At 38.8% G+C, this 15,319-nt stretch overlaps 1 protein-coding gene across 1 annotated transcript; it reads left to right on the top strand.

Moving 5' to 3' along the window:
* Positions 1–937: 937 nt before the first annotated feature.
* Positions 938–10,086, top strand: LOC121529091 (cysteine protease ATG4D-like). The gene is made up of 11 exons (XM_041816781.1): positions 938–1,089; positions 5,461–5,691; positions 5,914–6,003; positions 6,104–6,277; positions 6,675–6,963; positions 7,061–7,125; positions 7,943–8,070; positions 8,623–8,701; positions 8,800–8,876; positions 9,133–9,252; positions 9,446–10,086. Exons 2-11 carry the CDS (start codon positions 5,499–5,501, stop codon positions 9,617–9,619), a joined length of 1,389 nt encoding a protein of 462 aa, XP_041672715.1. The 5' UTR covers positions 938–1,089; positions 5,461–5,498; the 3' UTR covers positions 9,620–10,086.
* The last annotated feature ends 5,233 nt before the right edge of the window (positions 10,087–15,319 follow it).

Consider the following 15,319-nt stretch of genomic DNA (forward strand, 5'->3'; position numbering starts at 1 on the left):
CATTTTGGCTGCATCTTTACATTTCATGCATTATTATCCTGTTAATGAACACTCTAATACAGAAGCCCTAAGGATATGCATCCATGCTTTTGATTTTGCTCCACATTCCAGTGATTACAAGTTAATTTTGTTGGTTTTTGTGAGATACTGTTGCCTAATTATGGAAAAACAAGCAAAATAAGTAGGTCAAGATCTTTAGAAAACAACCCAAAATTAGCCATTATCCCCAGCAAAGACAGTGAAATAATTGTATGCATGCATGTTTGCAAAGGGCTTCCATATATCAAAGCATTTTTGGATTTATTTGCTGTCTTTATTCAAACAATATGTAAATTGTGGTTATCAGTCATTAACCCAATATTTGGAGATTGAACATCCATGTGTCTGTGTGTAATATAAGAATATTGCACTTTATTTTGCATTGAATATTTCTATTTATTTGTCCTGAATATTTATTTTATTGTCTTTGTGTTCTATTTATTATTATTTTTTTTTAATTTGAACATTTTTTACATCTCAGTTGGTGAAAATCTGCTTTACTACTGCATTAGCCATTTATACATTTTAAATTTAGACGTAGAAATCCTCCAGATCTTTGTGGCGACCCCTATAAAGTGCAGTTTAAACACTGTCAGTCCATTAAATCTGAAGTTGTAATGTTGCTGTCATAGCCATCTTTGTCCAAGTGTTTGCCTTTTTTTAAGAAAAGAGAAAAAAACAACTATCTCTGACTGTTGTTGTCCATTTCATTGCTGAATATTTCAAAGCCACTGTTGTGAAATCAATGCAAAAAAAAATAAAAAATCCCATAGTGCAGAAATGTAATAAAACGCAGAGAAATACATGCTTTGTGTGGTTTTTTTTAAGCAGGATCACTGGGCTCGCTCTGATTGGTCAGCATCGGACCAATCAGAGCAGAGCAAATACGTAATGAGGATAAACAGGAAGTGAAGCGCTGCTCTCTCTTTCGGTGGTTTTGTGTACTTTTCTTTCATACTAAGGACACGAAAACAGACCAGGAACTTGAGAGGAGTTTATTTAACGATATTCTTCATTTAAAGAAGAGAAGATGGCGTTGCTTGAACCAAGGTAAACTCATTCTTCGTCATTTCTTCTGTCGCCATTGTTTAAGCTGCAGTAAGTGCTATTTTTAATGCGTAGAAGTCAGTATCGATACAAGACAATGACAATTTTATTAGTTTGATCAGATATATTTTAAATTAGGTATTTAATTGATTGCATTAGTAAATAAAGGGAGCGTGTTATCGTGGTTGATATGTGTTGTAAACTGAATTTGTTAAAATTTCCACAGAACGAGCTTTAAAATCATTAAATTTCTGATATTTTACTGATTAAAAGGTTTCAAAAATTTTAAGAGAAATGAAAAACAACAGCTATATTATACGACAGGAGCAAAAGAGAGAAATGGGTCCATTAAATGAAGACAAACAGCTTCACACCGTCTTAAAAGCTCAATTTATTTTAGGGATGCACGATATGGCGATATTTACCGATTCACTTTAGCCGATACCGATATTTAAATATGCTTTTTGGACAAATAATTTCAGTCCTTTTGGACACTTTATGTTTTAAGGATGACCAAGGAAACAAACGTTAGTCCTTAAAAACACATTAGAGTTTAAAGAATTAGGATAAATAAAGAAAAAGACCTCACCTGACATAGGTCTGTTAGTTTAGACTAAAACTCCACTGATTTATTAGTATATACGGACAAAAGTATAAGTCGATAAATGCTGAAATACACAGGAAAAATATCAGATGTAAATATCGGCAGAAATTTTGATATCTGCCGATACCGATAATATCGTGCATCCCTAATTTCTTTGGTAAGGAGAGGTTTCTTTTCTCTAAGGCAGCTTTTGTTAAAAAATAAGACAAAAGGACAGATTTATTGTCATCACAGTCTGAGTATTTGCATCCAACACCTCACACAAGTCTAAATTTATTTCAGTGATTACGAGAAACTGCTCAGTCCAGACAAAAATATGCTTCCTCACACAGCAGGTGTTTCATTAGTGCTACAGTATGTTAATTTGTATTTAAATAAAACCCTCACTAAAGTACAAATTTATTGCAGTATTTAAAAAAAGATTCCTTGCTTTGTTAGGAGTATATTTTGCCCCTTTGCAGCCCTGTTTTGTTCAGGCTGGGCTCCCCCTAAAAAGCCCAGTGAATATCAATATAAGTATCCATATTAATGAATGCAGGTCAGACCGTTTAAGTTATTGATGGGTTCAAATCAGAGATGCTCTGCTTGTGAACATCCTATACTAATACCAATGCTCAAAATAGTAGGATTGTCAGCATTAACTGTGATTGATTAAGATCCACAGTTTGTGCATTGTTTTTATTTTTGAATAATCGCATGCTTTTATTTGTCTCTGCAGAGTCTCCCTGCCTCCACAGTGACGTTAAATAAGGCCACCACTGCTCCTTAACGTCTAATTCCACTCTGGAAACTCTCAGATAGCTCATGCCAAAAGTCATTTTAACCTTGTGATATCAAACATTTACATATTTCCCTCTCAGTCCATGACAAGTTCCTTTTTCCATCATAAAATTCATGTCATGACCTCCAATCCACTCATTTTCCCTATTTTCTTTCAAAACAAAAGCAGGGCTGTAACCAAACAGGAAGTCAGATACCCTTAGAGGTGGGAGGAAAAATCTGTTCTTAGATGCATCGTGATGTGGAGGAGGATGATTCTGAATCTGAATCGATTCATAAATGTCCTACAATCGATAATCAATGATAATTTAAATATTTAATACCGTGGAATAGCAGGAACAAAACTCTGACACGCAGCGGGTAGCAGCAAGATTTTGATTACCAGTTGTTCATCTGTGAAAAAGGACATTTTTTAATGTTTGTGATTTCAGATGTGTTACAAGGAAAGGATGCTGCTACCTTTGGTTTAGTGCAATTGTAAATTTCCAGTTTATGCACATCTTCCATTAGAGTACAGTAGAAATTCAATATATCTCCTTTTTTCTAAACACAAATGTAATGTTTTTGTATTATGTTTGATACAATGAGAACAACAAAAATGTAAAAAAAACAAACAAAAAAAATAGTGGATTTTAAAAACAGGGAGATAATCTGTAATTAGCTACAAAAATTCTTAAGTTAATCACAATTACACGTCTCAGTAATTTGAGATCCCTAAAATAACATTTTAAGCCGTGCCAACACTGATGCTGATGTTTTTTCATGACTTCTTTTGCTTGAACGCTTCAAAAATGCCGACATTTTCTCTCATGTTTGACCGTTCTGATCAGAGTTTATCCGGCAGGTCACATCGTTTGCTCAATAATAAATCTTCTCTCTCTAAACCAGCACTTAAATGTCACCGTTACGTTGATCAGACTGAGAACTACTAACATAAAGATAGCCATGACGTCAGTGTTTCTCCTGTTTCCATGATGATAATTCCCAAAGATTCTCCTCTGTGTTTTTACAGGTAAATAGAAAAGAAAGAGGGAAACCTGTAGTTGGAAACCTCTTTTTTGGTTTATATAAATCTAAATCAGTGCTACTCAACCAAAAAGCCAAACTGTTGAAAAATTACTTTTCCAAGAGCCAAAATTCAAACCTAATCAGAGTATGCAGAGAGCTTTCACCTTTCATTTCCATGATTTTTTCTTTATCTATTAAGATAATTCAGTCAGGACCACTTTGGCTAGAAACACAGGATTTACGGTTATAAATGTTTTTCTTTATTTGCGGTTATTAATTTGCTCTTATTGCTGTTATTTATATCTAATGGTGCCGCTGTTCTTAGATCCCTCTGCCCTTCTACAAGCCTATGTGGAAAGCATCAGACAGGAACAGCACACAGTTTGCATTTCAGTGTTGATTTCATCAACTAAAATTAAAGTGGGCATATTATGCAAAAATCACTTTTTCAGGCTTTTCTAACAAAAATATGAGCTCCTGGCCTGTCCACAATCCCCTCAAATACCAGAGAAATCCATTCCCTTCCACCCTCTCTGTCTCCACCTTTCAGAAAATGTGTGCTGTGGAGTCAGACAGCTATTTACCATTTAAATCTACAGATACGGAAACAGCTCGTTCTAAACAGGGCTGAAACAGAGGGGTTTTTAGACATGCAAAAATCCAATACTGGAGTGTTTTTTCAACAACAAACTTCACAGGCATGTTTTGGGGACCTCTGAGACTGATATAAGCTTGTCTTAAAAGGGTAAAATATGTCTCCTTTAAATACGACAGCATGACTCAATTAGCTAATAGCATGATTAGAACAAATCGGTCACAAATATACAGATAAAAAATAAAGCTCGACAATTATGTATTATATTAGATCAAAATTTCCCTTTTTAAAAATTTGGGGGCGGCGGGTTACAAGAGAGTCATCACAATGGGGAGCAGGTGGCCTAGTGGTTAAAGGCACTCCCCATGTACGCAGGCGGCCCGGGTTCGAATCCGGCCTGGGGCCCCTTGCCGCAAGTTTAAAGATTGAGCTACTTCTACTTATGTTGTTAACATGTGCTCTGACATTTCAGAGAAAAACACTAGCTTTTTACCCCAGTTCTAACAGACAGATTAACACTCTTAGTAAGATTTATCCTGGAAATCCTCTGATACACTTCTTAGAAAGAGCGCATTTAAGAAAAACCTGGAGTTCAAGCTTCGATGACTGAATTTTAACAACATTTTTCACGTTGCATCAGACTTCTCACAACCAGTCTCACAGATCGGTCTTGTGATGACTTTTGGAGGGAAGTGGCATAACGCTGGTTGGGAAATTTGGACTAAAATTCACATCCATCACTGTCTTTGTTTATTATTTGAAAAGGCTGCACATTATGAGAGAAATATGACATGAAAAATCCACTTCAGTAATTAGAAAATGCTTTGAATAAATGTGTGAATGAATGAATCTTCTACTGGTAGCTTCTATAGCTTGTTTCTGGTGAATAATCACAGTTACTCCACTAATCTGACCTTTACACTGCTTTATTTAAAATAATAACGTAAACAAGGCTTGTAGCATTCAAATCAGTGACCTGACTGTCTGAAAATGTATTTTTAGCTTTAAAACATTTAGAAAATGTCCTAAAATCATCCCATCAGTTGTACTACATGCTCTCTTTGTGATTGGTTGTTCTATGCATGTGGCAGTAATCCTGTTTTATACACTAAAGTGGAGTTTTAGAGGGAGCCGGCTGAATGTGGGTGAGAACAGCGCTGCAGCTCCCCTTCTGCTGCAACATATCTGAAATTCCTGAAGTCACAGGGTGTAGTCACATGTCTCTGTCTTCTCTTACGCTCACAGAGAATTATTAACTCCGCTGCAGTTCACATTAAAGCCCTCAACATGGGCTTGGCTCTAAGACTGAAGCATTTATTGTGCATGAGTGCGTCATCCATCAGCGTCCTGTGTAACGTTGTTTTATGTTCCCTTTTTATCTGGGCAGGCCAGTATGGAGATAAGGAGCGCTTTCTCACGCCTGTTATGAATCCCAGCTCCTCGTCGGGAGGCTCTGAGGGCCAGTCCCCTGAAGATGAGCTGACGGATGATTGGCTCTTCCTCCCCGCTGAGTTGAATGGGGATCAGCACCTGGAGGAGAGCCGGGTGGACGAGGAGGCCGAGGACAGAGGCAAACTCAAGTCTAAGCTGGTGTCAGCGTGGAACAGTGTCAAATATGGTCTGACGTAGTTCTTATCCACACTAGAACAAAAGATGGGCAATATCAGTCAGATTTACAACTGGCCCTTAACTTTCAAACCCCGTCGGTTTTAAGATCTCATGTAAACGGGGTGTCATAGGAAGCTTGTGCTGCCTAGCCCTATTCATAAATATGTACTGAGTGCAGTATTTGTTGTTTATTTTTGTTGTTAATGAAACTCTTTGTGTTTCTCTTTTATAGCTGCAGGCTGGTCCTTGAAACAGAAATCCAAATTCAGCAAAAGCTCTCCTGTGATCATGCTGGGGAAGTCCTACGACCTCAAGGATCAAGGTGAGGCCTTGAGTCTTGGGTACTCCAACATCCTGACAACTCTGACCTCTGTCATGTGACCCCAAAACCATTTCAAATCCACCTCTTGTGTCTGTGTCAGGTGAGCGAGAGCGCTTCCGCCGCTGCTTCACGTCTCTCCTGTGGCTGACGTACAGACGGGGGTTCCCTCCTCTATCAGGGGTCTCTCTGACCACCGACAGCGGCTGGGGGTGTGTCCTGAGGACGGGGCAGATGCTGCTGGCTCAGGGTCTGCTGCTGCACATGATGCCACCAGGTGAAACACTAACATTCACTCTGTAGTTACTCCAATCATGTTTTATAGCTCAGTGGTTCTCAAAGTGGGGGTTGGGACTGCCAGGGGGGTCCATAGAAACAAAGAGACTTCTAATATGATTTAAAGTGGTAATTTGTGTCCATTGCTTTATGAAATATTATTTAAAGGAGTTCAATTTAAAATAAAGGCGGTTATTATGTGAGAAAGATGCTTAAATGTAGTTATAATGAACAAAAACTATACCTAGAATGTAAATTTGTACATGATGTGTTGTTCAACATCACCACCTCCAGGGAAGGTGGGGGTCCCGGGTACATGACAGTTATTTTGGGGGTCACAGGCTGAAAAGAACCAACTTTGATTGCTTTCTTTTGTGACTTCTTGGTGTTGCTTTGAGGTTGGACTTGGTCTGCAAGCAAACCCGCCGTCAAAGATGATATGGACCTGCTGAACAGCACAGAACGAGCACTGTATTCACAGGAAGAAATGGAAAAGAAGACCCGGAGACACAGCTTGGACTCGTACCTGGACAGACTGATGGAGGCGACACACAGACGGGTGGTTAAGTGGTTTACGGACCAACCTACTGCCCCCTTTGGGATTCACAAGCTGGTGGAGTTGGGGAAAAGTTCAGGGAAGAAGGCTGGGGACTGGTACGGACCATCCATCGCTGCTCACATCCTCCGGTAAGACCTGAAGTCTTAACTGGTCTCTAGTTTACAGTTAACCTCTCCAGCTTTTATAGAGCTTTAACACCCTGAGGTACGTTTCATTTTGTTTCAGGAAAGCTGTGGCTGCGTCTGCAGATGTTCCTAATCTGGTGGTGTATGTTGCACAAGATTGCACCAGTGAGTATTTCTTTCATCAGAGGGTTTGATCTCTTCTGGAACAGTTTGCTGGGAGGACATATTGGAAAAAACTGAAGGCAAAATGCACACAAATAAGATTGAAAGTGGTATTTTTAGTATTTTATTTTTAAAAATCTCGAAAGGTGGCAAGACTGTTTTTGTAGAGACTTATTCTAAATTTCTCTGGCTATGACCCTGATTTTTTTCTAGACTTTCTGAGAAAATTAAAGGGCAATTCTGCTCAAATTGAATCAGAACCACTTGATAATGCAGCTATCTTTAAATGTTTATTTTTTTAAACCAGGTAAAATTGGTATTGTTGTGCTGGTAAGCATTAAAGGGGAAAGGTTTACCCTTTTTAGACAAGTTAATACTGGTCTCAGAGGTCCCTAAAACATACCTTTGAAGTTTGTTGCTGAAAAAACACTCCAGTATTAGATTTTGCATGTCTGCAAAAACGAGCTGTTTCTGTGCCTGTGACTTTAAATGTTGCTGAGCTGTCTGACTCCGCCCCTCTTATGAAATGGGTGTGGTTTAATGGATGTGGGTCTCCTGATCCTCTTCTCAGCTGCTAGCTAAGCGGAAGCTCAGGAGAGGAGGGCGGAACTTTCCTCCTGAACCTGGGGGCGGGGCTAACTCCCCACATGACATCAGGAGGGGAAAATCTGAGAAGAGACGGTCTTTCGGCTCCCAGCTGGCTTCTTCTGGCTTTCTTTTTATGTTTGTGAAACAACAACAACAACAAAAGGTTAACTACAGACTCCTGACATCCACGTAAAAGAATCTTCTCTTATGATTTTTTTATGTTTGTGATCAGTCTATTTAGAGGATGTGAAGCGTCTGTGCGAGCGACCTCCTCCTCAGTCCTGGACGTCCATCATCATTCTGGTTCCTGTGCGACTCGGAGGACAGGATCTCAACCCCGCCTACATCACATGTGTCAAAGTAAGCAGCTTTATTCTATCATGCATTCAAAATAAGCATGTTTCTGTGCACGCCGAGTCATTTCAGTGAAACATTTGTGGATTATGTAAATATATTTAGAATAAATTTTAGTTAATGTCTTTGAAATTTTAGGGAACTTGAGTGAAATTTTGGGGAAGAAAATTTCCAAGAAAATCAAAGTTTCAATCAAAACCTCTGTATCAAACTAACCAGAAGGATGGCTCCACCATCCCCCTCTTAATGCCTGACACCATATCTGACCATCAGATCCATTACAGATACTCTAAAATCTATCCAGTGCTGTATTTTCTGCAGAAACAGGACCTTCAGGATGTTTGTGGACATCATTTTTGGTCTGAACTACTTCCTGTTCAAAGACAAGTCTGTGCCTTTAAACTTATCAAACTTTCTGATCACACATAACTGGGGGAAACTAAAAATGCACTCCAAACAAAAGCTCAAGTCTCAGGAGGTTAAACCAACCATGCAGGGATCTGTGAAGTTAAGAAACAGCTCAGAAAGGTCGTCTTACGTGGACATTTCTCTCCACAGAAACTTTTGACGTTACAAAGCTGCATCGGAATCATCGGAGGAAAACCAAAGCACTCGCTGTTCTTCGTCGGCTTCCAGGGTACGTCAGTTCACTCTGTTATTATCATCGTGATTATAAGCTGATGGATCTCAGCTTGGTCACCCTTTTATTTTCTTCTTCTGGCTCTGTTCTTGAAGACGATCATCTGCTGTACTTGGATCCTCACTACTGTCGGCCCACAGTCGATACGACACAACAAAACTTTCCCCTGGAGGTAAGAGGAAGTTCAGATTCTCTTCTGCTTTCACTCTCTGTCTCAGTTCCTCTGACGGCTGGATTCACTCAGCTGTTAAATCAGTAATCAGTGTTACTGGAGCTCTCTTCACACAGCACAAACCTGCTGAAGATGTCCTGAATTTAAATCCTAGGCAACCTGCATGTGTGAATGCAGACAGCAGAGTTCTTCACTCTGACATTTCTAAAGCTGGATCAGCCTGTTTTATGACTGCAAATCTTGTTTTTCTCTGCAGTCGTTTCACTGTAAGCATCCCAGAAAGATGTCTTTCTCCCGCATGGATCCCAGCTGTACTATCGGATTCTATGCAAAAGGACAAAAGGACTTCGAATCAATGTGCTCGGCTGTGAATGAGGTCTGTGTCTGGTTTATTTGGCTCTCTTTAAAGAGAACATTTCACCTGCAAATATTGCGTGACGAAGCTGTCAAATGACTTGACATTTTTTGGAAAGAAATGCAGAATTGTCAAATATTTATATCATGGGGCATGACTTCTTTTGACTAAATAATCCCTACTAAATCTGTCCTGACTGTCTGTTTCTCCTCAGGCTCTCTCCACATCTGCAGAGACGTACCCCATGTTTATTTTTGTGGAGGGAAGGAGTCAGGAGGAAGAGGACGCTCGCAGAATGTCCATGAACAACATCACGTACATCCAGAGGAAGAGTGAGCATAAGAAAGTCGTCCCGAGCAACAGTATGGACGAGTTTGTTCTGTTATGACTAAAAAGAGATCAGTGCTGCTCTAAGAAAAGAAGTAAAGTCAACAATCAGTGAAACTAAGAGAATTTGCAGATAGAAATCCTTCTTATCATCCAAACTCAGGAACCTCTCCTATGCAGAAGTCGTCAGAAAACATGAATGAAACTTTATTTTTATTGCTTCTATGTATTTTTATTTATTGTTTTAAGAACAGGAAATATAATTGCATCTGCCAGCCTGCACTTAGTCTTTGTAAAGTAAGATAAAATATATTCTCCAGGGACCAACATGGGCATAAGGAGTCTCTTTTTAAAGTCAGGATTTGCTTCTGTTAAATTAGATCTCTGTAAATATGAGACTCACACAAGAAGCTCAGAACAAACTTAACTAGAGAACAAATTAGATTTACTTAATAGATTCTTGCTGGGAATTGATTTATATGAGCTGGGATATTTTTGTTGTCTTCTCTACAAATAAACAGTTTTTAAGAAAAAAGAACACTTTTACAGTTTTATTTTTTAGTCTTGTCTAAGCCTTTCAGAATTTGATATTTATTTAATTGCAGGTTTCTATATTGAAGTTAATGAAAAATATGAAAACCATAAAACCAAAAATGAACTTACTAATGCACTCTAATGCTCAAAAACACAGCAAAAGTTCCCTCTTGGATGCCCATAAGTTAGGTAGAACTAGATACAGTGCCCTAAAGGGTGCCTGTCCAGTGGGCAAAATACAATAAAATACCCCCAGAGTGTATTTCTAGTAGTCAAAACCTGGCAAAGATCCCTCTGAAGTGCCTTAAAAATATAATACAGTACTGTTTAAGCGGCCAAAACATAATAAAGTGCCTTTTTAGTTGACAAAATGTAGTAAAATGCCCCTCAGGGTAGGTTCCAGTGGGTTAAATATAATAAAGTGCCCTCTTGGGTGCCTTTCAAGTGGGCAAATTGCAATACCAGGCCCTCCAGGGTGCCCTCCTACAGGAAAAACCTGATAAAAATGCCACAGGTTGCTTTTCCCTTGGGCAAAACATGATAGAGTTCTCTCCAGGGTGCCCTTCCTGTGGCAAAACAAGATAAAGTTCCCTCAATAGTGTGTTCCAGAGGGGAAAACATGAAAAAGTGCCCTCCAAGTACAACAGCAGGCCTTCCAGGGTGCCTTCAAGTGGGAAAAACACGATAAAGTGCCATCAAGGATTCCCTTCCATTGGGTAAAATAGGATAAAGTGCACTCCAGAGTGCCTTCTTGTGGGGAAAGCTTGATTAAGTGCATTCCATAGTGCCTTCCAGTAGGCCAACTGTAATGAAGTGCTCTCTAGTCCCTTTTAGGGTGTCCTTCAAAGGGTCAAAACATGATAAAGTGCCCTCTATGGGGCCTTTCCTGTTGACAAAATGATCCAAAGCATCCTCTAAGCTGCCCTTCAAATGGGCAAGATGTGATAAAGTAGCCTCTAGATTGCCCTTCTGATAGACAAAACATGGTAAAGTGCTCTTCCAAGGTCTTCTCCTAGTGGAAAATTATAAAGTGCCCTCTATGGTGCCTTTCCAGTTGGCAAACTAGATAAAGAGCCCTCCAAGGTTACCTGTCAGTAGTCAAACATCTCCAGGGTACCCTGTCAGTGAGCAAAAGCTGATAAAGTGTCCTCTTAGTTGCCATGTCAGTGGACAAAATGGAGTAAAGTGTCCTTAAGAGTACCTTACCAGTGAGCAGAATGATACTGCCCTTTAAGGCACCTTCTGGTTGGAAAAACATGACAGAGTAACCTTCAAGGTGCCTTTCCAGTGTGCAAAAACACGATAAAGTGTGCAAGGTTACCCTTCAGTAGCCAAACATGATAAAGTGCCTTCTAGGTTTCACTTTATGTGGAAAAACATGACAACATGCAATTCAGATTGCCCTTTCAGCGCGCAAAAAGCTGAAAAAGTGCTCTTCCGGTGGCCAAAACATGATGAAGTGCTCTTTTAGTTGCCATTTAGGTGGACAAAATGTAATAAAGTGCCCTCTTAGCTGCCATCCCTATCAGCAAAATTCAATAAAGTGCCTTCTATTGGGGAAAACATGATTAAGTGTCCTCTTAGTTGTAATTTCAGTGAACAAATTGTAGCAAAGTGCCCTTCGGGGTGCCTTTCCAGTGGGCTTAAAGCATTTCAAGTGGACAAATACATTAAGGTGTCTTCTTGGGTTTCCCTTCAAGAGGGCAAACATGATAAAGTGCCCTCTAGAGTGCCCTAAAACACCATAAAGTGCCAGCACAGTAGGTGAAATATTACCAAGTCCCACAAGTGTGCCCTAACTGGAGGCCAAACACGATAAAGTGCCTTTTAGGTTGTCCTTTCAGTGGCTAAAACATTTCATGCCAGTGGGCGAACATGATAAAGTGCTCTCCCAGTAGGCAAAAAGCCCTCTTAGTTCCTTCTAGAGTGCATAAAGGAAAACTAATTTGGTCTGGTGGTGTCTCGCCATATACAACAGGTGTCTAACCCTCCTGCTCCTCAAACATCCCGAGTCCACCCCTGGAACTGTTTGTCTCTAGCAATCTTTCACTTTAATATTCTCCTCATAAAAAGGCAGGCATTTTAAAATTAGACAGCCACCATGATGCACCGTGAGCAAACACTTGATTGCAGAACCAAACCCATCGGTGAGCAGCCATCTGCTGAGACGTATATGTCGGATTAAGGCGATGACCATGGAAACATTAAATCTGCTTTCATCAGGATTCTGGCATGCTTACATTTGTTAAGCTCTCACACCAATAGAGAATAGCACGGCTGTGAACGATCCCTGTTAAATAAGAGCTGCTTAGTGCTAACAAGAACGAGAGGACTAATGTGTGAACTTGGAACAGGGCCAGCTTCAAACCTGCTGCTGCTTACAGGCTTAAGAGCTGCTGCGGAAGTAAGGGCCGAGAAATACAAACTATTTTAGTTCGATAAAAAGAACATAGCGTGCTCATCTCTAAGAACACATTTAGAGAATTTTAGAGCCGAAAAATAACATTTTGTAGAGACGTTTTTAGTCAAAGACAAATTTATTTACAGAGTGAAACATACAAACAAGAATGCATCAAAGAAACCTTCAAAAAATAAAGAAGAAATATACCAAAAATAACAGTGAAATCTGTTTGGATAAATCAGTCTTATCCCAGAAGAAAGGCCAAAGAGGAGAAATGCTTTAGGCAAGAAACTATATGACCATGACATCTTTAACGTCAGAAACAAGGCAGATCAAGACGGTCACATGCCAAAAAAAAAAATCACACTCCACAAATGTAGATAATAAAAAATAAATGGCGTTCTCACACATGCATAAAACTCCTGAAAACTCCTGAAGTTTTCACAATAGGCTGAATGAAAACAGATTAATCTTTCACTCCAACTTAACCTGGAATTTTCCTGCCAGCCTTCTAGTACTTTTTCTGTTAATTTAGGGTAAGCCGATTTTAGGAAAAAAAAACAGAGGTGGTTGGTGCAGGCATATCCTGCAAGACCATCAGCTGTATGCATGAATGCAACCTGTGCAAACAGTCAAAATAATCTGCACTTTGATTAAAGCAATTCTAACTGGTTTTAGAAATATGTTTTTAAGCATCACCCTTCAGTCAGAAAAGCCAGAGAACCTTTAGTACCACCTCAGAGCCTCCACATATTAGTATGTGTCTAGGCAAGATTGAAAAAACATTTAAAGTATGCACATTACAGTCCTACTATTTGCTTTTCTGCCACGATTATTATTTTGCACCATTTTCCCACACACTTTTATTTGGATTTGCCCTTTCTGTATTGATCTACTTTGCAGTGATGATGAAATATGGGGCTTCTAGAAAGGTCTGGACTTAGCAGGAGGTCCTGGAGCTTTCGAAGGACTATTTTTGGACTTTCAAACTCTATCATGGTGCATTTTTATTCACTCCGTACACCTTTTCTTATTCTGAATGCATCATAAAACAATATCTTGATTGATGGAATCATTTTTGATGTAGACCTCACATTTGATGCACTATGCCTCCAGGCCTCTTGGAGTACGAGGCCCCTGTCTAAATGCACTGATGTAAAAGTAAGTGCTTTATAGCATCATAAAGGGCAGTGGTTCTCAACAGGTGGGTCAGAACCCAATAGTGGGCCATGAAGCCATTATTAGTGGGTTGCGCATGTGCACCAGGGAAAAATTTGTAACGTGTATGATGTGCTTTTCTTTCTTAAGGAAATGCCTCCATCTTTGTTCAAATTAGGGATATAGCGTTAGTTCAGAGAGGCCACAGAGTCAAGTCCTGCCATATAATTATGATCAGCTGATCTCACGCAGACCCTCGTCAACTGACGTCCAGCTGATTTGCTTCTAAGCACTATTGGCTAGTCTAGTCTAGCCTCTTTACTGCTCCCTATGCAAGGCACTTTTTGTAACTCTCCTCCACCCCAGCTCCTCCTTTATTCTGCTTCTGACTTAATCAGAGTCATTCTGTTGTCATTTTTGCCTGCTGGCTCTAGTCTGGGGTTTTCACTGCTTTATATCTCATTATTTTGACTTTTATTTCATAATTTTGACTTTTCATCTTATTATTTTGACTTTTTTCTCGTTATTATGAATTTTTATCTCATAATTATGACTTTTATCTCAAAATGTTGAATTTTTCTGTCATCTTTTTTATTTATTATCTCATAATTTCAACCTTTTTATTGCATAATTTCAACTTTTGTGTCAAAATTATGATTTTTACAACATAACTTCCATGTTGTATCTCATAATTATGACTTTTATCTTAAAACTTTAACTTTTTATCTCAAAATTTGAACTTTTTATCTTATAATTTCGATTTATATGTCAAAGTTATGATTTTAATCTCATAATTTCCACTCTGTATCTCATAATTTCAACTTTAATGTGAAAATTATGACTTTTACCTCATAATTTCCATGTTGTATCTCATAATTATGACTTTTTCTCATAATTTCAACTCTCATGTCAAAATTATGATCTTTACCGCATAATTTCTACATTGTACCTCATGATAATGACTTTTATCTAATAATTTTGATTTTTTTTCTCATATTCTTCAACTTTTTGTCTCATTATTTCAACTTTTATCTCATAAGGTCGACTTTTTAAGTCATAATTATTATTTTTACCTCCTAATTTCCACTTTTATCTCATAATTATGATGTTGTACCTAGAATTCTTTTTCTTTTCTTTTTTAAGACTGCCTCACTTTAACATTTTTCTGTTTTAACGGGCAGAAATTGGATTCCATTAAAAAAAAAAAAAAACAGCTCCCTACATGCACACAACTCTTGAGTTTTACCTTTTTTCCTGTTTTTCTCTGCAGACCTCTTTGCAAAATTCCTGAAATATTTGGGGAAATTCAGAGCAAGCAATCAGACAGGGGTAATGACATTTCTATTCTGCAACCAGTGCATGACTGGTGGAATTTTAATGCATGTAATGAAGTCGCTGCATACTCTTCTACACCATATGTTGTTTTCTTTTACTCTTTAAGACTAATATGTCCAAATATATGCAGCATCGATAAAAAAACTAAATCCACCAGCATGGCGTCAGACTCTGTCACCATCCTAGCTATCCTGCAGCTTCTTCTTTTCCTCACGTCAGAGAAAACCTCTCGCTATGTGAAGGAACAGCCTCAGAGTTTCATTGGCTGATTCCCCTGAAATTTCAAAGGAATTTTCCGGAGTGCATGTGTGAAAACTGACTTAAATGTATGCA

The sequence above is a fragment of the Cheilinus undulatus genome, linkage group 21, assembly GCF_018320785.1.
Source record: "Cheilinus undulatus linkage group 21, ASM1832078v1, whole genome shotgun sequence".
NCBI lineage: Eukaryota > Metazoa > Chordata > Actinopteri > Labriformes > Labridae > Cheilinus > Cheilinus undulatus.